At 52.9% G+C, this 22,669-nt stretch overlaps 1 protein-coding gene across 1 annotated transcript in view; it reads right to left on the minus strand.

Annotated features, from left to right (window-relative positions):
- Positions 1–21,704, minus strand: part of MEGF6 (multiple EGF like domains 6) — a gene marked incomplete at both ends in the record, with an annotated part of 106,528 nt that extends 84,824 nt beyond the window's left edge. The window contains 3 exons of the mRNA XM_082493524.1: positions 13,859–13,968; positions 18,564–18,698; positions 21,619–21,704. Coding sequence (XP_082349650.1) covers positions 13,859–13,968; positions 18,564–18,698; positions 21,619–21,704 — 331 coding nt within the window. The remainder of the gene's footprint in view (positions 1–13,858; positions 13,969–18,563; positions 18,699–21,618) is intronic.
- Between the last annotated feature and the right edge of the window lie 965 nt (positions 21,705–22,669).

The raw sequence follows: 22,669 nt of genomic DNA on the forward strand, positions 1-22,669 counted from the left end.
CCCGAGGGGCCGATTGCTGCCTGCGTTTCTGGACACAGCTCCGGTTTGGATGTGCTGCAGCAGGAGAGCAGCAGCCGGGCTCATGAGCTGTACGCCTGGGCTCTGGGCACTTCTTTTTTCTTCTTCTTGCTTCATGGCCTAACTGAGAACTTGTGCCACCGCTGGCACACGGGGCAGGGACTCAACCATCGCACACAAACCACTGTCCCAGACGAGTCCGAGGAAATCCTCCAACTGCAATAAACACAGCTCCAGCTCCAGTTAACAATATGCATCAAAGACCGAGCGAGGAACGAAGACAGCCGAAAGTCAACAGCATCAAGGAGGGTTTGGCCAATCTACAGTTTGTGTCTGACAGATACAAACTTTTCTTTAAAGGTATTATCTAAACGCGACTTAAGGGCCTTTTAAGCACTTCTAAATTGACACTTGTAACAACAATTAGAGTTCCTTAAAGCAGATGCACCATGAAAAACGCCCAAGAGCCGGCCGGCTCAGCAGCCGCAGCCCGGCTCCGCCGCGCAGCCGCGGTGGTGTGCCTCCTCGCGCGCTGAAGTGACAAGACCTCGTATCTGCCCTCTTAATGCACACTTTCCCTGAACTGATTAACTCACACAGTCACCTTTCCGCCCTCTGTCCTGGTTACTCCGGGGTTGGAGGTTTCAGGCTTTGCAGAAAACGCTCCTCTCCAGCCCTTCGTGGTGGGAAAAGCACAGCCCCTGCCAAGGACTGTCCCAGCGCAGGTCCCAACCTCCACACCCCTCCCTCTGTTTCTGAAAGAGCAAGGAAGCACGTGTCTCTGAAGGAAGAGATGTACACTTAAGGACGGTAAAAAAAAAAAAAAAGTCTTTTTATTTAATTTGCTGTTATAAATCAGTATAATCTAAAGGTAATTTGAGTAATTGTTACTGCCCTGTACCTTGCAGACTGAGAGGGAGGAAAGGGACAGCCGTTCCTCTCTACAACAGTCCAAGGCACCGTTTCTCTTCCCGTACACGCCGCATGGAGAACCATTCCAGCTTTTAGCAGCTGTTTGCTACAGACTCTTACATCGGCAAATCAGAACATCTCTGACTTACCAAACATAGGAAACTCAATAACCTTCAAGAGAAAATTTGTATATTGCATGAAGGTTAATTAAATAAAGCTTAGGAGCCCCAAAATAAAGCCTTGCCCAAGATATAACTGATCCAGCTAGTCAGAGCTTAACTATTCTCCCTTCTGATGTGGCAGCCCATTGCCACGCTCCCCGGGCTGAGCTCCGCTCCGCAGGCCACGACCCCAGGGTTTCTTTGTTTGACCCAACTTTAATCAGCTTCCTTCTCCGATTCCAGCAAATCCCTCCGCTGATGGCAGCCAGGAATAAAGGCTATTGTACAGGACGGAGCTATGTTTCACAGCAAGTCATGATAAGCATTTCCTTTCCAAACATCCAAGTTCCCCAAACACTAGAAACAGCGGCCAAAAAAGTAGAGAGCAGATTATTGGAGTTTTGCACATCAAACAATGGCTAGGATAAAAAAAATATTGGGGCATCCCTCGCTCTTTATCCTCTCTGCTTCCGACTCAAAATTAAAGGAAGAATTGGAAAAGACGGCTCACCGTACTGACAGCGAGGTCCCTGGAAACCAGAGGAGCAATGACAGAGCTGCGAAGATCCCTCTACGCAATTTCCACCGTTGAAACAAACCCCGTAACCGCAGACAGCTGCAAGGAGGAGGGAGAGAATCATTCCTGAGATCACGATCAGAAGTGTCTGTGCACTAATAAATACCCATAGACTGATGAGGTTCCCACAGCCCTGTAGCACATTTGAATAGCTATAAAAACACCGTTGAGCCATTTTTGAAAGTTTGCTCTTTTTTGGTTGGCAATGTGATACTCAAACAGTACTCAAAATTCAGGCTAGGAAGTAAAATACCTCAGGCAACGCCTAAGGGCTTTTCTTGAAGTGCAGTTAAGTGAAAATTCGCAGGAAAACATCAGCAGAGCTGCAGGGTTGTTGTTGAAACAATGCTTTTCCAACTGGCAAGTGGGTAAAATAGTCAGAAAATGACTCATGCAGGATCATCCCAGATCTTGTGGCAACAGAGATAACTCAGTTATTTTGAAATCAGAGGCATCTTTCAGGAGCAAAGCGCTAGAAGCTGCTTTCCACCTCTCTGCTGAGCGTTCCTGGGGAGCTGGCTACCCAACGTGGCGTCACCTTCTGAATGGACGAGAGGATGAAATGGAGCTAAACTGTAAGTAAGCCTGAGCAGCCACATTTCTCTGTTCTCACCAAGTGGAGTGTAAAATGTACACAGAGACAGAGAATGCTCAATTAGGCTTCTGAAATCCACCTTTTCAAATCATCTAAATAAAACCACAAACAAGGATATGTTTTTCCAGTGAAACATATATTTCTCATAACTCAGGAAACGCAGCCAATATTTTATATTTCCCATTAGAAAATGCTCATCTCGAAAGGAGAAGTGTTGTCAGCAAGTGATGCTGTCACGTGTGCTGTGCTTTGTCAAAGTGTAAGGATGCAGAACGAGCGCCTATCTTCCGTTTTAAGTCCATTTAGAGATTCAGACAATGAAATTTTCTCTCTATTCGCTGATCTGGACACAGCTGTGTTGCCAGCCAATTTCTCTTTCCTTTCTTTTTCCTCCATCTCCTCCTTCCCCCCCTGCCCTTTTCACTTTCACTGAAGAAGCTGTAACAAAATCCAAGAAAAATGGGATTGAGTAGGAATACACTTCACAAAAGGCGCGACAAACCACGTAACAGGGAGCAATAAGAGCATCCATCACCCGTCTCCACGGTGTGAGATGTGTCACGGTAGTACCTGCTCCGGCAGCTCCCGCCCGCCCCGAGCTCCTGCTCAGCCCGGGCTGGACTGTGGGCCAAGAGCAGCAACGGGACCCGTGTGCTACAGCAGCCCGGGAAGGAATGCACTGCAACTGCCAACCGGGTCACGGTCACCAGTTTCAGGGCCCCACGCGTCCTGTCGATCCGGTTGATGGATCCAGAGAACGTAATTATTTCAAATAGCCGAAATTACAAAAGACAGACCTGGCAATCCAAAACCTGTTGGCTCAGAAGCGCAGATTTACTAGAAAGGGCACAGGACGCAGGCGAGCAGACAAGCGCTGGCGGAGCCAAGAGCAGCTCACGCCGCGATTGACTGTGGCTCGTGTGCGGCTGGAACAGGCTGCTGCCCCGCGCGGTCGCCCACTGAAGTGACCTGCCGACAGAAGATGTGAACCATCAACCTGCAAACCTATGCTGCATCCTCAGGAGGATGCCAAACCTCCTCTGCTGGAGCAAAGATGAGGTTTGTCTTTGGCTTCAGTGGAAACAACAGGGGGAAAACTGAGTGCAGTGTTTTTCTCCTGCCGGGAGAGCTCGGGGTTATCGCAATACCAAGGCACGCGTGGGGTAGCGGAGCTGCTGGTTGGCGTAAGTTGATCACAAGCAGTTAGTGACCCCCTCCGGACCCACAGTCAGAATTTGCCCCAGGTGGGTGCCACTGGCTCCGCCGGTGCCACACACACGTGTACAGCAATTCTTCATCCTCAAGAAAAGCGCCTTTCAGAATAATATCAGAACCGTCCTCTCCCTCAGCCTTCAGCAGTCACACTTTCTTTTAAACAGCAGGCTGCACTGGCCAGCGTAAAGAAAGTTTTCAAGGATTTCACGTCCGAGACGTTTCGGACGGACTGGGCGTCCCACGCGCTCCTGGCCGCTCTCCTGACGTGTCTGCAGCTCCTCACGCTCAATTCACATCACGTGGGAAAACAACGCAGCAGCGTCTCCTGCGTTAACATCACCTGGGCTCATGAGTGCAGACAGAATAAATAAATGAATGAATGAATGAATAAGTAAGTAAAAACTCCAGGAAAGCCATTTTTTCTTCTCTAAAGCCGCAAGGCTGGCAGTTCTGCATGTCCTGACCGCCTTAAGGAAAAAGCTGGAGAATTAAGAACATCTCCAGGGGGAACCGACTGTGAGCTACTCGAGGGGGCCCAGCAAGGCCCTCAGGAGACACCGGTGGCACCGGCCGGCGTGGAGGCCAGCGTGGGGTCCTGGGCACGGGCTGGTGGAGACGTCCCCGACCAGAAGGCTCTGGACCTTGCTCAGGGCCAGCGATGAAACAGCACCTTTGCAGTTACCGACTGACCACAAAAAGTCTGTGATTGAATTACAAATCCGCACATGATACGGGACCACCTGAAAACAATTATAACAGCGCCCACCGGACAAAGGTTTCCACAGGCACGCTGTCTGTAACTTTTCCCTCCGATTTGCAAGTTGGGGGCCGCCCGGTTTCCCTTCCCATTCCAGCTAAAGCTGTAACTAATTAGTAACAGAAAAAGCAGGTCTGTGATTACACATATCATTTTGCGCCATTGTAACAGGGGAGGAAAGGCACCCCGTGCAGGCTTCAAACACGGCTCCAAATACTTGGCACAAAATGTTCTGTGCCTACTCCAAAACACCAACTGTGCACTCAGAAAAAAAAAAAAAGGAATCGCAGATGGAAACAGCGCAAGGAAGTATTTGCATTTTTGGGGCACATTGGCAGGACGTTTTGTGCACCCAAGAAGGTAAATTTGCAGCGCTACCAACACATTCTCGAAGATAATTTGGAACTTTAAGACATACACACAAAACCAGAGATGGGAAAGAGCAGGTGCTACCTGCACAAAAGAAACCCAAAGCTTGCCGTGCCTGAAAAACTCCTGCCCTCCCAACTGCAGGTCCGCTCGCGGCTGCAGAGACGGGAGCCGTGTTCTGCGGGACTGGCATCCCCTAGGATCAGAGGAGTAAAGGCAGGTCCCTTTTCTCTCCCCACCCTCCCCTCCACCCCCCGATCCGCTGAGTAACGAAGGGGATGTAGTCAGTGCAGGGCAGATTCGTGTCCTCAAAACTCCAGAGGCTGACAGGTTTCACCAACTGCACAAAGCTCCTCGGCGACTCAGGCGAAGCTGCCTGGAACGCTCTGCCTCCCGACCACAGCCTGGAGAGACACCAGTCGGCACTTTGTTTTGGGGCTCAGTGAAAGCCAAATCACTGGGTCAAACCCCGATGTTGGCCAACCCCCAGTGCTATGTTGTTGGGTATTTACACTACTCTTATCGTAATGCAATCGGTTACAACCTACTCTACACGGAAGCCTAATAACCACATTACCAAGTTTCCCACTATTCTCCTCCTACCGTTGCATCCTCCATATATCAAGTATTGGCTCTGCTTTTTCCTACAGAAACACAATTGACTTCCTAATTTCCCCTCTGTGCTAAATCTTGATACTGTCTAACACAGCGCTTTCCGCCCAGGCTGCGGCGTTTAAGAACGTTTTGGGAAGGTTTAAGTGAATATGACATTCCACAAATTTGCACGTTTGCTATCACAACACACACTCTTACAAGACAAAGCTCTGCACCTACTTTAAGGATGTTTGCTCTACCACTTCTTTTACACCACCACCGCCAGGGCGCCGCTGGACGCGGGAGCTCCCTTGCGGCTCACCCAGCTCCCGCTCAGCAGCCCCAGCCGTAACTTCAGCTCCTTGCAAGTCTCATTCTCACTGATATCCAAACTCCCCAAACTTTGCACCTTAGATGCGTTAGAGCTGAAATACTTAAGCCCCAGTGTCGGCTCTTTTAAGGACCTGATGATTTTTCAAATCCCCCCGCCAAAAAAAGATTATTTAGTAACACAAAGGTGGCATTGAGGTCCAAACACTCTACCCAAACTAATGAAACAGCGATGAAATGTTGTTTCAGAAGGCCAGTTATCTTCTCATCTAATGTCTTAGTCACTTTTCATAGCCACGTATCCTTGGGGACCCTGGCGATCCCGTATCAATCCCATGCTGGCCTGCTGGTGCAGAACACGGGAAGTCGGGAAACTCTTTCATCACCAGCATCGCGCTCGGCTGAGCCGCGCCGCGTGACGCCCGCGACCGCACACATTTCCCCCGTGCGTGCTCCCGCCTGGCAAGGCAGACGGAGCTCCTGGCAGCGAGCGTTTCGTTGCAACTTCCCATCCCCAGGTATGAGCCGAGATTTTCTGGGGCTGCAGCCTTAAGTTTTTGCTAGCTCTAGTCTTGCGAGGAGGGCTGTCTTCTCCTTTCTCCCTCTCCTTCAGGCCTCTATTAGACAGAACTGACTGAGTGGCCAAATTGCATAAAGAGGCTGTTTGGTTTTCCCCAAATCCTTCACCTTAATCACCTAAAAACGGGCCTTCAGACAGGGTCCCAGTAAGGCTCAGCCTGGCGGCACGGCGCCCGGTTTGCCAGCAGCGCTCAGCCCTCCGTTCCGTAAGACCCAAAGCACAACAATGGAAAATATTAGAAGCAATTGCAGCAACACAAATCAGGGATTAGAAGATACGGGTGTTATTCTTGGCTGTGCCCCAGATTTCCTGAATGACCCGGACAATTCCCTGCTCTGTGCTTCAGGCTGGCACACACAGAGTGGAAACCATAATAACCTACTTCCCAGCCCAGTGGGGCCGAGGGGGCCGCGGGGCTCCCTCCCCTGCGCTTCCCAAGCCTTCTGCAAACCAGCTCCTAATTCAGAGCGACATAATTTAATGCAATGGAAATTTGGGAAAAGGGTAACAACGACACTGTTCTGGGGAACAGGAAAGAAAGGATAAATTACGGAAAGCGTCATCGCCTGCTGTTTGAAAGGCTGGACAACAGCGAGGATTCAGTGAGGCAGGATTCCTGGGAAGTCAGAGACTGATTTAAAAGGAGGAGTGATGGAGAACAGCACTTCTCTTACAACGTACGGGCTCACTGAAGTACACCACGGCCATCCTCTGCGCGGACAAAGACGGTCTCCCGGGGGAGCGCACATTAGAAGTTTAACCAGTCCCAGGCTCAATCCCAGGGGAAAGGTTCAGAAGTTCAGTCAAAGCCTTTCAGCTGACAAAACAATGAGCCTCCAGGAGCCAAGAGGTGATGTACAAAGGAAAGTCAGCCTAATAGGGAAATTAAATTGTTAACCGAACACATTTCCTGCCGTGCCTTCCAACCTGCATCGCAAATAATGGCGCTGCTCCCCCGGCGGCGGCTCGGCCGGCTCCCGCGTGGCTGTGCGCGCCTGCCTGCACCGCCGGGCTCCAGGGCTGCGGAGCAGCCGGGCTCAGCCGTGCCTGTGGATCCCGGACGGCAGCCGAGCCCGGCGACCGCAGCCGGCCCTGCCAAGTGCTCCTGCCCCGCTCGCCGGGTGGTACGCTAAAGCTAAGCAGAGTTGGCAGGACAGAAACGCGGTTCAGTGCAGGGTAACTCACTCTGGAGCCTTTTAATGGGCCATTTGTGACTAATAAAAGTTTCGCTTTTAACGAGGAGATTAAGATTCAACTGCTTTCTACTTGACCCCTGGGGATGCTCGGAAGGGTTCTCATCGGGTCTCAGACTCTGACACTTCCTCCCACCTCCTCACCAAATGAGCAGCAATCCTCCCTCTTTACCTAGGGCCAGGCTCTACCTCTGCCTGAGCTAAAAATCAGAGCAAAGCGTGATCCTAACGAGGGCTGGGTGAAAACTCAAGATAAAGACATGTAGGAATGGCGACTGAAGCTTCAGACCAGCAGCTCCAGCCGAGCTCCTCCAGTAGCTCCATGGAGGTACCCGACCAGCAAACGGGGCAGCGCGAGCCGTGTGAGCCCGAGCAGCAGAAGCCGTGTGGCCAGGCAGCCGCACCATGGCCAGAGCTGGCCAGACTGCTTCTTGCCCCTGCTGTGCTCGCCTGGGCTGTTCCATGCCCCTGCGCTAGCTCGTTACAAATCCATTCGGGTATTGCCATGCCCCCCCCGGCAGCAGAGCCGGGCTCCCTCCCCGGCCGCGGTCCCAGCGCTCCTGGCCTCGCCGCTCTTCCAGAGAGCCCGTGTTTCCCGCAGGAGTGTGCGGTCGGGGCAGAGCTGGCACTGGCACCTCCTGCATGGGTTCACAGGCAACATTGCAACCATGAGAAAGTCACCATATACTAAATCTTCTAGTAACAGTCTCCTCTTTAGCCTCTTCCATGCCTACTGCTCTCCTTGGTGCCTTTCCTCCTCACCGTGTCATTTCTGAACGTGGCAGGGGTTGGCCGGAGAACACAGACATGATGTCGGCGGCTGAACTCCAGCTCCTCCGTGCAGACCAAGAGCTCTAGACTTGGTGGGACTCGGCTTTTCAACATCTCGAGCTGAAAGTAGAGATCACGGGGATTACCAGGCACGCAGGCCCCTTGTCCTAATCAGGGAGGGCTTTAACTGCGTTATTGAGCCCGTGTGGAATTTAAGTAGCATCTCAGAGGCCACTTGAAACTGAGAAGCTTAGTCTGAAAGTCAACCTATCAGTAATCAGGCAGGGAAAGAACCTGGTGCCATGCTAAAAATGCAGAGGGTGTCTTGACTTCTGACCTTTTTCCTTCCCAAATGGGACTGAGCGGATGAATGCTCCAAGGCAGAGGGCAATGGAACCGCAATAAGCCCTCACACTTCTGCAACCAGCACAAGAGATGGGACAAAAAGCAGGGACGCTGCAAGGGAGCCGGGCACGCTGCCTTTACAAGGTGAGACCCGACAGCTCCAGGGGTGTTATGAACAAGCACAGCCGTCACGATTTCAAATGGCATAGTAAGGAGAGGAACAAAGAAATCAAATATTCTTTCAGACTCCTGAGATCTCTGTGGAGCCATTAGTCTTCAGACCGCTTGGCTTCAGCGCCGTTTTACAGGGTGTTTCTATGAAATTTTCCATCTCTTTCCAGGCTACTTGCTCCCAGCAGAGCCCACGCGCTCTGAGCCAGGGCGTTCTGCCCTCGCAGCTCGGCACGGGCCATTTTCTCACCTGTCAGTGCTCAGAAACACAAAAAGGGTGTGTTGGAAAAAGGAGCACATCCGTTTTTTTTTGCTACGGACAGCCACCAGCCTCGGCAAACAATGAGTACACTCGGCACAGTGGCCGCAACGGGGCAAGCTCTCTTCTTCCAGGCACCAGTGCAGGCTCCGAGAGCCCAAACGACCCGACTGAACTGGTCCCCACAGCGTGCTGGGGCCTCCCGTTTCATAACGCTACTGAACACCACTGTCAAGTGTTGGACAGTATGTCATGTTCAAACAAGAAGAAAGCAGCAGGACTTGGCCGGCTACACACCAGTCTACAGTGGTGAAAATTTCCCCTAATAAAACATCGCATGGTTTGTGGGTTTTTTTATTATTTTTAAGGAAAAGTGATGAACAGTCCAGCATTCGGAGCAGAGAGCGCTGCGGTGGGGAGATGCCAGCCTCCAAGGGGAGGCAAGATAAAACGTCCTTACTGGAGCGATTCCACCACACAGTGCCCAAGAGCTCTAATTAAGCTGTCAACAGCGATGGCCTTCCCCACCTTTGTACTCCTGGAACCCGATCAATGGTCTCTGAAGACAGATAGGAAGGGCCACAAATCCTGTTGACATACTTTGGCTTAGCTTCATTGCCTTCAGCAGAGCTGCGCCAGCGAATGCAGGCTGACTCGCGACTGCCATGCACAAACCAGAAAATCCTCTAACAAGCATAATGCCCTGGCTGTGTCTGCCTGCCTCAGCTCTTCGCTAATATTTACTGACTCATTTCCCTGCCAGTCCTTCCTACACCCTCTCCTGCTCCAGAGGAACACGCGTGTACTAAGGCCCAGGCCACCAGCAGGAAAAGTCATCCCACCTCTGCAAGCGAAAAGCTGGGAGCTCCTCGGGGCGGAGGGTTTAGTTACACAGAAACCAGAAGGGTTCCCCAGGAGAGCCTGCGGATCGCGGCGGACAATCCCGGCTCAGGGCACCGGCCGTCCCGCGGGAGCCAGGCAGAGCTGCCCCGTTGGCCCCGGTCCAGCCTGCGGGATGCTCATCCAGCTGCTCATCCAGCTGCTGCCGGACCAGCACCGCCTGCGGGGGGCCGGGAGGAGAGGGGATGGAAATGGGGAGCAAGAGTCCCGTGGCCACATTTCAGCCACCGAACCCGCTGGCCGCTCTTCTGCGGCTCTCAGGGGATTCAGAAAATGATTCAGAGCAATGTAACTTGAGGTTCCTGCCCTGCAAAGGGCCCACGGGGACCATCTCCTGATGTGTAAATTGCACTTGAGGTGTGTGAATACCCCTTTCTTCAGTCCGAGAAACTTAAGGTTACAGCACAGTCCCCATTTTCAAATTAATGGCATTCACCCGGATCCGAGCGGCTGAATGGAAGCAAAGCCCCACACGTCAAACACACACATCTCCCGGTGAGTGCATAACACAGAAGGTGGAACATTTATACTCTCAGCATCACAAAAGTACTAAAAAGACTTAAATATTGAAATAAATAAAGCTGTTAGAACACGAGCTCCAGAAAGGCACTTGGAAATCCAACACACGCTTCCTTGTGAGCTTATGCCATGCACGAGCGGGGCGACCCGCGACTCTGGAAACCGAACCCTCCCCGCCACAAACACCAGGTCCACGCTGTCACGCCAGTGACGCTCTTACATTCTCCCTCCTGCCATGCCAAAATTTCTAGTGGTGGTTTTAAGCCAGCCATGACCCTCCCTGGGGCAGCACACACACCTCATCCGAGCTGCTCACCCCACCTCAAAACCCCACCGCCACCCGGGCAGCAATTTCTGCTGGGTTTTTAGAGTTGGGGTCATGCTGCTTTCGCAGAGAGCTCCAGGGCTGGCTGTCCCTAGGAGCTGTTAAAAAAGAGACAAAACCACACAAGCTGTGCATCGCAGGAATATTATTTAAGGCGCTTTGAGTGCTCGGGGTTATCCAAACACGGAGAGCTGGCGGACGCTGCCAGAGCAGAGGCGGGAGTGGATCTGCAGTGAAGCGGTGCGGTGGCACAGGGCGCATTGATGGCCTCGACGTGCAGTCGCGTCCTTCCTGCTAAAATGCCATTTAACTGGTCGTGTCACCCTCATTCTCCCTTTAGAAATACTGAGGTTAATGGTCGGAAGCCGGGGACAAGCAAGGGCTTTGTAACCTGTTCTTCAGCTTATACTCCAGCTGCAAAACATCTCCCAGCTTTCCTGCTCTGGGGAATAATACACAGAAAACATGTAAACAAGACTCATTTAAAAGAGAGCAACAGGAACTACGGATGTATGCATGACAAGAAAACAAACACCAACGGCTTGCCCGTCACACCAACCAGCAGCAAGTTTGAAAGGAAAAGGGAGAGTCAGAGTATTTTGTCTCGGAAAGAGCTGCACCCCCCTCTCTCCTTTAGCACAGAGCGGCTCCGCCGCGAGCGGCGCGATGAGGACCGTCGCCCACCCCCGGGGCGCTGGTCCCGGTGAGCGGTTAAGAGCGTGCCCTGAGCAGCTCTGTTTCCTTTCCTCTGCTTCCTTCCTGGATGGAATTACTCATTTCCTCGGCAGGGAAAATCATTACAGAACCCACTTTTCTGAGTTCATCTGAGGTTATTATCTGCTGGCTGACAGTGGGTCGGTGGGCACCCACGGAGTTTCCTCCGGCACAGCGGGGCTGCTCTCCTGTGTTGCAGGCTTTTGAATAGGAAGAATAAAGACTGGTTGCTAGACGCACCTTTTTTTTTTAATTTTTTTTTTCCTTTTTTTAAACCTTTGCTTTAAGCATCAAAGCGCACGGAAGGTACATGCAGCCTCTTTACAGAACAAAAGGTGACTAGCTGTGGGAGACGTTTTCCTATATTGTAGGTCAACATTGTAGGTCAATTACAATCCAAATCGCCTTTACAACGGCGTTGGACACGGCTCGCTTTCATTCCCTTGATGGCAAGGCAGGTCAGATCCCGAATGCTTTGTTGGTTCGCCTGCCTTATTACTTAAAACGAAAGCTGCTTTTCTATGGCCAGGGCAGGAGTGCCCCTCCAATGTCTAATTCAGAAAAGATCAGAGCTCCATTATGCAACTAGGCAGAGAATTAATAATATATCACGGGGAGCGTGTGCGATTCTGCCTCGATGGTGACATTTATTTCTCCACATATGTTCAGATAAACCTCTGTTTCATCAGAGAGCAGATTTTTCTTTGCTCTCAACATCTCAAAAGCAAAGTTTAAAGTTAAATATTTCCCCAGCTGGATGTGGCCACAGTGTTTGGGGGAAGGAGCCGGGAGCTACGCCGCATCTGCCTCCCTGTCGAGCAGCGCAGCCTGGAGGGGGCGGCGGAATATGGGGCCCACGAGGATAATGCTGCCTCTGCCTTCTGCAATAATAGCATAAAATCATCTTAGATACTAATATTTGCACATCCCCTGCCTGACTCACGTGTAAATCCAAATACATATTGCAGCCTCCCCGCACAGCTGGGAAGTAGATACTTTGATGCCTGTTTTGCAGAGAATTACACTAGAACAAACACAAAGGAGGAGGAAAGCCAGCCATGGAATCCAAAAGTCTCAAGTGCTGGGTCTCCTCTTCAAACCTTACGAGTGCCATCACTTCAGCCACGCTGGCAGTTTGCCTTGTCCCTTGAGGCTGACGCTGAGATGTCCCTCGCTGGATCCCACCAGTCCCGAGCCCGAACAGAATCACAGCATCACAGCATCCCAGACTGGTGGGGGTTGGAGGGGCCCTCTGGAGCTCCCCCAGTGCCACCCCCCGCCAGAGCAGGGGCACCTCCAGCAGTGGCACAGGACACCTCCAGGCGGGTTTGGAGTGGCTCCAGAGGGGGAGACTCCCCCCCTCTCTGGGCAGCTGTGCCAGTGCTCTGCCGCCCCCACAGGAGAGAAGTCCCTCCTCGGGTTGGGATGGGACTGCCCATGGTCACGTTTGTGCCCGTTCCCTCTTGTCCTGTCACTGGGCACCACTGGAAAAGCCTGTTCCCATCCCCCGGCACCCGCCCTTTAAGGATTTATATTGGTAAGATCCCCCTCAGTCTTCTCTTCTCCAGACTGAACAGCCCCACGGCCCTCAGCCTCTCCTCGTAAGAAAGATGCTCCAGTGCCCTCATCATCTCTGTAGCCCTTTGCTGGACCCTCTCCAGCAGTTCCCTGTCCTTCTTGACCCGGGGAGCCCACAGCTGGCCACAGCGCTCCAGATGTGGCCTCCCCGGGGCCGAGCAGAGGGGGAGGATAACGCTCACCCTTTGGCTGAAGGAGGGAGGAGACGAGGGGGAGCCCCGCAGAGATCTCTGCCAGGGCTGTCTCAGCCTCAGCGAGTCTTAAAAATAACAGATCTCGTACCTGACACACACACACACACACACACACCCTTTCTGAAGAAGTTGAGGAGTCGCATCCCCTTACAAGAGCGTTGATGCCGGCATCCCGCGCTCGGCCGCAGCGAGGAGCAGCCAGGGCCCACACGCCGCCTGCCGCAGCCCGGCTCCTCCGCCCCCGCGCAGTCAGCCGAAGGCCCCTCTTCCAAGGAAGCAGCTTTCACGAATGCTGAGTAAGAGCAACTAGACGGCAAATTAGCCATCACCCGGCCGGGTCAATCGCTCACAGCAATTACTGGTTTTTATAATGAAGAGTCCACTCGGGGCTCGGATTACAGCTTGCCAGAGCTTCTGCCAATGGCATCATTTGAAACACCGGTTTGGGCTTGATTTTAAACGTTCAGTAGCATTTGGCAAGTGGGTAAATGAACGTGACTCTGAAAACCCTTTCATGCTGCAGCGAGGAAATTCTCCAAAAACGGAAAACAACACACAGCGCTTCCTGGGAAGCCAGAGAAAAATCCTTCTGACACACAGCTAACAGAAATAACAATTAAAACCAAGAAACAAACAACAACAACAAAAAAACCCAGTTCTTTTTAAAGACATTTTTATAGCATTTACGGCAGGCACAGGACTCGAAACGAGCACCCTCAGCCGAAAACCCAATACTGACAGTAGCAAGTGAGGAATCTCATCCGAACAGCGCGATACTTACGGTAGAGACAGCCGGCATCCCCCCCGCGCTGGGACCAGCCCGGGCAACACCTGTACGTGGTCTGGTGTTTCACCTTGTACACCTGTCTGTAGCCCGTGTAATACGCGGTCCTGAAACACAAAACAAGGTACCCCCCAGACACCGTTAATTCCTGCAGAATGGGGGAACTGGGAAGAACAGAAGCTGTAACTCAAACTGTGGATGTAAATGAAACGAGGAATTCGGTTTTCAAACATCTTTTTCCACCTGGCCTAGCAATGATCGCTGATGCTAAGAAAATACTTCCTAATTTACTTTAATTGGGAACACGAGAGACTGGAGTGCCCACGTCCTCGTAACACCCCTGGCTTTCTTCTCCTTTCCTAAACTATTTCACAGCTTGTTAACAAAGGAAATTGAAATGGTAAGACCCAGTCCAGCTTTAGCGACTGTGAGCAGGTGTCTCCAAGGGGCGGGTGAGCTAAAAACTCATCAGAATCCCGATGGGAAAATCGAGCTACTCGAAGAGCTCCCCATGCCGACGTGTTTTACACCGCAAGGCTCCTGCGGGCTGAGGCTGGCAGAGCCGGTTCCCGATGGAAAGGGCTTTCCCCTCCTCAGTTCTCCTTCCTCTGCACCCCACCAGCACCAGCCCGGCCATGGCACAGGTGGGAGCACATCCCTCCCGTCTGCCTGACGCCGGCTCCAGCCCCGCACAGGACGGGGACGCCGCGGCGCAGCGGCACCGCTCGGCAGAGCCGGCGCAGGGCTGGCGGGGGGTGCTGCGCTCCAGGTGCTGACGGTCCCTTGAACACCCCCTGCTCGTCCCTCCCGGGCGAGGAGCCGGGCTAGGACAGCAGGGATTGATCTGAAGCATAAATAAATAAGAGTGACACTTTTTTTTTTCCCCCGGAAATTTGACGCTGTGTGTACGTGAAAATTGAAACACAGATAAAACTTTTGAAGCCGATTTTTTAAAAAAAAGCTCCTTTGGCAGGACATGAAACTGCTCCGCCAAAGCAAATCAGACAAACAACAACAAATATTTGGCACAGCAGATGTGTTGTACATGTCCACTGAAAATATTTATCCTAACTCAGTCTAGTTGTTTGATTTTGTCTGAACGTTTCTACAAAAGAACCCTAAATAACGGTGCGCCATTAATTCCCGTGAAGGAAACCTTGGGCTGCGCTGCTGTGCCAACCAGCATATGGAAGCACAGCTGAGAAAAATGAAAGCAGATACCCATTTTTTTTTTTTTTTTGTATGAGCTGTTAACAAATTATGAAGGAAATAGCCATGTTCCAGAAGCAGCTGAGAAAGCACTTTGCAGTCACTCGTGCACCAGAAGAGCCAGCGATGAGGCTCACATCCACCCGCATCCTCTGGGTACCAAGGGCCACCTCCCGGCCCAGCCCGGGGCTCAGCCGCGGCGGCAGGGCACAAGAGGACGCGGCGGTCCTGCAGTCACCGCACGGGCCACTCTGGAAAACACCGTCCTTTTCATTGAAAAGGGGAAAGCCTGCACGGCAGCACACAGCCTCCTCCATCCGCCCACCGCGGCTCAGAGACGGGGAGGAAAAGGTGTTCCAAGAAACAGCGATGTGGGACAGCTCAGGACTGATGATCCCGGCTTCCCTCCCGTCCCAGCAGCGCCCCGAGCAACCCCATCTCCACTGGTCTCGCTGGGTTCTATCGGGCGCTTCAGATCCTTAAGTCAGCCCAAGTGGGTTCTCAAGGAGATGCAAATATTTTGACAGCCCCAGTTGCCTGTGGATATCTGGATGCTGCAGACTGGAAAGAACCACATAGGAGATACTTTATCTTCAATGTTTCTGTTTTCTTTTGTGTTTTAAGGAGTCCCTGGCACAGAAAATGTTGAATGAGCCAGAACTAATGCAACCCAGGCTTAAAACTCCTGCTGTGTCCTGCTGCTGGAAAATCCACTTCCAGCCCCTCCGGGACAGCGCCATCATCCCTCCAAGTTTCGTTCCCGAGGCTGAGCAAAGCCGCCTTCTGTTGTCACCTAATTCGGGAAAGCGACATAACCAGTAGCGAAAACGTCACTTTCCCAGGAATGAGGAGAAGCGCAGCGGATGCTCCGTTCACAGCCGAGGAGCAGCCGCCGGCTCTCGGAGCGGGCAGGGCCCGGTCCCGCGGGTGCAGCGCGACGTTTGTTTGGATGTTTAGGAAACACTATAATCCAGTATTCTCAGCACAGATACAAGTCTTATAAAAACAAATGCTACTGAGTTTGGAATGGCACTTACAGTTCAGGCACAGCGATGGGACTGTCGCAGTATCTGCAGCAGCCCAAGCGTGCCCGGGAATTTTAGGAAATTAGCTAACGATGCTGAACCCCGCAGAGAGCTGCTCCCGGCCAGGCGGGTGGGCCAGGCAGCAGCGCCGGGCGCTGCACTGGGGCAAGGAGAGCAGATGCTGGATTTTCCCAGTCGTGTCCATGAAGCCAAAGGCGCCGAGGCCGGATTCAGGCCAGCCCCGTGCGTGTCAGCTCCCGAAGCTGTTCATGTGCGTCCTGAGCCCCGCGCTGCCGGAGCGGGGTCCAACTGGAGCCACTCCAGCGGGTGAGCCGGGGGCTGCGCAGCATCCCTGGGAATGCCGCCACTGCGCGCTCCGCTGCCCTCAATTGCTCAGCACAAGGGAGCTTGGCAGGAGATCTCCCATCTATTGGAATAAGCGTGCTGCAATGGGAACTCCCAAAAGAAGTTTAGAGTGAGGGGATACGGGACAAAATCTTGCCTGAGAAAAGCTTTCCCGATAGTCCTTTTGCTGTACTTGCTTTTAAAATTCCCTGGGTGAGTTCCCTCACAGCACCCCTAGGCTTCACCTCTGTATTTTCATCGGGAGCAGAGTTTTAGCGCTAGGCTGTTCCGATATTTATAATGAAGCACGACAGAAAGTTTTTGCATTTCATTTCCTTGATTTACAATGTTAAAAACATACATTAAAGTCCTAAAGGGACAGCTGGGTCCGAAGAGTTCCCAGCCTTTGAAGTAGCAGCAGACGGGGCACCTCTCATTTCAAAGTCCTCTCTTTAAAACATGGTCAAAAGACAGACTCTGTTTGCTCCTTTATTACCACTACACAGATATCATCACCAAGATAATTACTGGCAATTACAGGTTAGGAGGAATTCCTAAAGTCAAGACTTAAAAGCTGTCTCTAGTCCAAGATGCTTCTTTGAAACTACTACTACCATTATTATTTTGTAAAGGCTTGTAACTGCCTAATGAGGCCAGAAAAGCAGGTGGAGAACAGAAGAAGATTGGGCACATTGTAGTTTGGCTGCTGTGTAGGTAAGAAAAGCGCATTATTTGCCCTGTTGCGCATGTTCACAGCCCTCTCCCTACAACTCCTCCGTGCTTGGCCTCCCAGCTCCCCGTAACGGCCAGTCGGCGACTCAAGGGATACGACGAGCTGAATGACCGCATCAATTTTCCGCTCAGAGTACACCCAAACTCCTTTCTTGCAGGTGCAAGCCTGAGGCCAGGGAGCTGCACACTCTTCTGACAAGAGGCAATGGCCTCAAGTTGGGCCAGGGGAGGTTTAGGATGGATATTAGGGAAAATTTCTCTCCCAAAAAGGTTGTCAGATGTTGGAACGGGCTGCCCAGGGCAGCGGTGGAGTCGCCGTCCCTGGAGGGATTTAAAAGACGTGTAGATGTGGTGCTGAGGGAGATGGTTCAGTGGTGCTATTGGCAGTGTTGGGTTCACGGTTGGACTCGGTGATCTTAAAGGTCCCTTCCAACCTGGGCGATTCTGTGATTCGGTGACGTGGGCCTGAGCACGGTCCTGCTGGCGGTGCGAAAGGAAGCCAAGGCCGCTGCAGCGAAGCCTGCTGACCCCCTGTCCTCACGCAGCATCACTTGCACCACGGCCACATTTATTTATTTATTTTTAGACCAAGCACAATAAACCTCACTTGGACTCAGCAACTGCCTTCAGCGCTGTAAAATTTTACTGCTTTGAAGCCGAGACATCTAAAGATACAGGAATAATACCTGTGATGCGATTACGTCACTTCATTAGCACGGCATGACCACAGGAAACAGATGTAGTATGTCATCGGAAGACTGGGAACAGCTAACCACGGCCACAAAGCTTCTTTAGAACAAAAAGTGATATATCTTCTCTTTGGGAATTCCTTAACAGATGAAAAACTCTCAGTGCCACAGAGAGGGCAGGTAGGGTCAGAAACCCCTCCGGCGAGATGCACGTAGGGTTTACAAATCTCATAGTCTCCCGGCTTTAGCCAAGAAAAATGCCTAATAAACAGCTCTACTCTTTATGGCTGATTAGTGGCTTCGGAGCCACATCTCCCCCTGCACGTAGCTCTCCCTTCACATCGACCCTACCGTGAACGGCCATGCTGCCTTCGCGCCAGACCGGCTGGAGGCCACGTGCCCCGAGCTGTGCGCTCGCTGCCCTCCTCCCGGGGAGCCGCGGGCACCGAGGAGAGCCGCAGCCACGCTGTCAGCTCACCACCACCCCTCGGGGGGGACCGAGGCTGCCTCCCGTGCCACACCACCGCAGGCTGGGCACACGGCGGCCGTTCCCAGCCCTCCCCTCCTCTGCCCGGACCCCGCCAGCCATGCAGCCGCCACGATGGGCGGACACAAAGCGAGCAACAAGCTCTGGCCGCTGGTGAGACGGAATCCGTTCTCACCACGCAAGGAGCGAACCAAGCCCCAAGGAAGAGCACGTACCTCCGCTCGTAGCCCGTGCACCACTGCCGTCCCCCGCAGTCCTGCTTCCAGACCTTGACGGTGCGGGTGAAGGCCCGGGCGCACGGCTGCCGCTGCCCCACCATCGCCAGCTCCCGCTCCGCGCAGACGTTGGGCCTGGCACAGAGAGACAGAGGTGTGCGGGGGTCTGCAGGCGGAGACCGGCACCAGTCGCGGGCAGGGAAGCGATATCTTAAGCGATAGACTGTATTTGCCTCCTCGTTTCATTAAATGGGCGCAGGGAAAAGAAATCCCCCACAAGCCGCTGCCAAGCGCAGCCCACCCACCTCCCCCCCAAAATCCCGCGTTTAATGCTCTTGTGAGCGTTGAACAGGGTGGCACCCACCTGTGTTCCTCAGAAGCACGTGGTTAGGCCTTCGTAGACTGATTAAACATTGGAGAAGTACAAGGTGAACATCGCAAACCTGTGTTCACAGATGGGAAATTGCCCCACAGGGAGAGGACACACCGCGTACCCCGCGGTACCAGTGGGGGGCACCCACGGGAAGCCCACTCCATCCCGACCCCCCTCCTCGAAGCCCCAGACCTGCTGCCCACTGTGGGGCTGACACAGCGATGGAACCCCAAAGCCGTACGGGTTTGCAGCACTGCGACATGGCCAGTTCCAGCGAGACTGGGAAGCTGCTGAGGTTTCCCACTCTAGCTCCTGGGACGCCGCTTGAAAAATGCAGCAATTACTTTTCCACTGACATATTAAGGCTAAATTTTAGCCTTAAAACAGAGGACGGATGAGAAAAGAGGCATCAGCCTACATGAGGAGGGCCATGGAGATGCTGGAGCCCCTCTGCTGGGAGGACAGGCTGGGAGAGGTGGGGGGGGTCAGCCTGGAGAAGAGAAGGCTCCGGGGAGACCTCAGAGCCCCTTCCAGTGCCTAAAGGGGCTCCAGGAGAGCTGGGGGGGGACTCTGGGTCAGGGAGGGGAGGGATGGGACGAGGGGGAGCGGTTCGACACTGGAAGAGGGGAGATTGAGATGAGATATTGGGAAGAAATTCTCTCCTGTGCGAGCGGTGAGCCCCTGGCGCAGGGTGCCCCGAGAAGCTGTGGTGCCCCATCCCTGGAGGTGCTCAAGGCCGGGTTGGACGGGGCTGGGAGCACCCTGGGCTGGGGGGGGTGGCCCTGCCCGGGGCAGGGGGGGGACTGGGTGGTCTTTAAGGTCCCTTCCAACCCAAACCACTCTATGGGTCTATAATTCTATGATATGGTAGCACAATAATTTCTGTTTGTCCATTCTGTCCTCTCTCAGTTAACAAAGAATACACACGCTTCCTTTCAGGATTATTTTCCTGACTATTGTCCCTACAAACACCAATGGTATCTGCGTCTTCTGATAGTGTCTGGGGAAAAAAAAAAATATTCTGCCACTAGAAATGATGCATCATTTGATTAATAGTGCCTTAAATCAGAATTCAGTGTGCTGTCTTACATGTTTTCTCACTCGTTCAGGGCTAAGGGCTGCAGGACTTATTCCAGTAAATAAAGTGAGCATATATAATTCAGTGAGAAAGAAAATAAGAAAAATACCATTTGCACTTTATTTCTTTTCGAATCCTGACTCTCTCTCACCAAACGTGAGTCAGTAGTTTTAACTAAGAATGAAGAGGGAAACATTTGTCCCTGACTTAGTAAGTTATGAGCCGTTCGTTATTTGGGACTGCTTCTGTTCCCTCCGATTCTTCAAAAGGGACTGAGAGCTTTCACAAAAATACTTTCTATAAAAGAAGTTAAACTAAACAATGTGGCGGTGGTGAAGCATAGAGATTGCAGCTGGCATCTGAGTGCTGCAAGAGGCTCCGTGACGGCGCTGTTACAGCAAGCCTGGCGATGCCTCGGGGATTCCTGGCATGTTTCCTTCCCCCCCCCCCCCCCCCCCTTCCCCAGCCTGGCTCTCAAACCTCCTCTCCTCACCCCCACATGTGGCCACCACCGAGCGGTTTGGCTCGCAAAGCTCCGTGCACATCACGTCACCGCCACAGCACTCCCCAGCGCTAACGGTGACGGCCAGAGGAGCCCGTTGGGTGTCCCCATGGACAGGGAGCTCCCGGGTGGTGCAGGGCAGCACCTCCCTGCCCCCGGACCGCCCCGCAGCCGCCTCACCCTGCGCGCCCGAAAAACGGACGGAGAGGAACCACAGGGACGAGGCTGGCAGCAGCACCGCTGCGGTGTTATTTATCGCAGCCAAGAAAGGTTCTTGTGTGCCCCAAACAGCGGCTGTGTGTGTACTGGGCAGCGTCAGCGATGCCCCAGGGGAAGGGACGGCACTTCCCAGGCGCTGGCGTTTTGTTTCCTCTGGCGCTTTGGCACACATCTCGTCTCTCGTGTCTCATCCAAGAAGTCCTAAAAGTGCTTGTCAAGGCAGGAGCACAAAACCTCTGACAGAGGGAGAAAAGGCATCTTCTTGCAAAACCTTTATCTGCTAAAAAGGACCCCTTTTCAACCGACAAGTTAAAGACATGGGGGAGAGCAGCGTGGAGTTAGCACACCATGCAACACTGGGTTCATTTACAAAAAGAATTAGAGCAATCCCCCTGCATCGAGAGATCATCTTCTGGCAGGAGACCAAATTGTCAAGGAAGTTTTCCAAAGAAGCCAAATAATTAACACCAAACTGTAACTGTAAAATCTAATTAAAAAGAACGGACTACGCGCTGCGAGAGTAACAGCAAAAGGGGGAAAGAAACACACAATAAGAAAGAGGTAAATGAAGTGCAATAAAAACAGTAGTTCTGTGAAGAAAGGTCAAACTATTTACACAACAGTCACCTCTTGTGCTCACACAATAGCAACATTTGAGTTAAAACCAGCAAGGTTCCTACAAGCAAAGTCTATCCGGATTTTCACATTTCTATTCACCTTTATGTACATCTGGTACCAGATGAAGAAACGCAGACCAGCCCTCCCTCCCCTTCACTCTCTCTGCTCCTCCATTCACCCTGGATTTTAAAATACTGTATTTAGCTTCTGCTGTACGGTTCCCTGCCCTATAAAAACACTCCGGTTCTCTTTTCTTGCTACTTACATATGGGGCTGAAGTTTGTTCCCAGAGGCAAGAGAAGATATTCGCAGTGCCAGGATGAACGGCAGTGCCAGCGCGCCAAACTCCATCGCCGCAGCTCCTCTCCCGCCGGGCGCTGCCAGCGGGTGCCCAGGGAATCTCACCGCCTCCTCCGGCACGGTCCTCTTCCTCGACGGAGGACGCTCCTGGCTGCCTCCCGTTCCCAACTCGCCGGTGTCTCTCTTGTTGGCGGAGGGCGATGCTTTCGGAGCACACAGGAATTCTTGCACGGGGGAGCAGAGTTATCACTCCTGGATGCTTCCTCCCATCTGGGCTCAGTTCAGCAAGTTTCTTCCGAGCGTGGGAAATGATTATCCTGCAGACTGTCACCGGGTTTTTCCCCAAACCAAACCTGGCTTCTTACGCTCGTTTGCTCCTACTGAAATGCAGCGAAGTGACTTTTCCTTCTGGCATTTGCTCCTTGACAAAGCCCACAGACCCGGTGGCTCACAAGACCTGGGTTCCGTCCAGCAACGCAGCCCCACGGGGGGTTCGCCGGTTTGGAGTCCCCATCCACTTCTCACCGCAATATAAAACCCAGCACTCGGCGTGGGACGGGAAAAAGGAGTGGTGCTCCCCCGCACCCCGAGACGTCCACCTCCCGGGGGGCTCTTCCCAAAGCAGGCAGAGAGCTGCTCTACCCCATCCACAGCCCCGCACCGTCCTCCGCAGACGGGGCCGACTGACTCCCGCACACACCACCCCCTGGGAGCAGCTTCCCTGCGCTTCCAGGGAGTAACAAAACTTCCCTCCTGCCTTTCCCAGGTCCAGCTCCTTTCCCTCACATGCTCCCTTGTTCCTTTCCTCGCTGACAGTCCGAAATCCCTCCCACCGGCTGGGTCCGGCCCCGCGGCGAGGAGGGGGAGACCCTGCGGAACAGGAGCGGGAATGAGTCGGGTTTGTTTCTCAGACAGCTCTTCTGCACTGCCCAAGGCCGGCTCCGTACACGCCCCCCAAAACCCCTCTCCCAGTAGCTCAAAAAATGTCCCACAGAGATTCAATCTTCCCTACGTAC

The sequence above is a fragment of the Vanellus vanellus genome (assembly GCF_965231255.1).
Source record: "Vanellus vanellus genome assembly, chromosome: 20".
NCBI lineage: Eukaryota > Metazoa > Chordata > Aves > Charadriiformes > Charadriidae > Vanellus > Vanellus vanellus.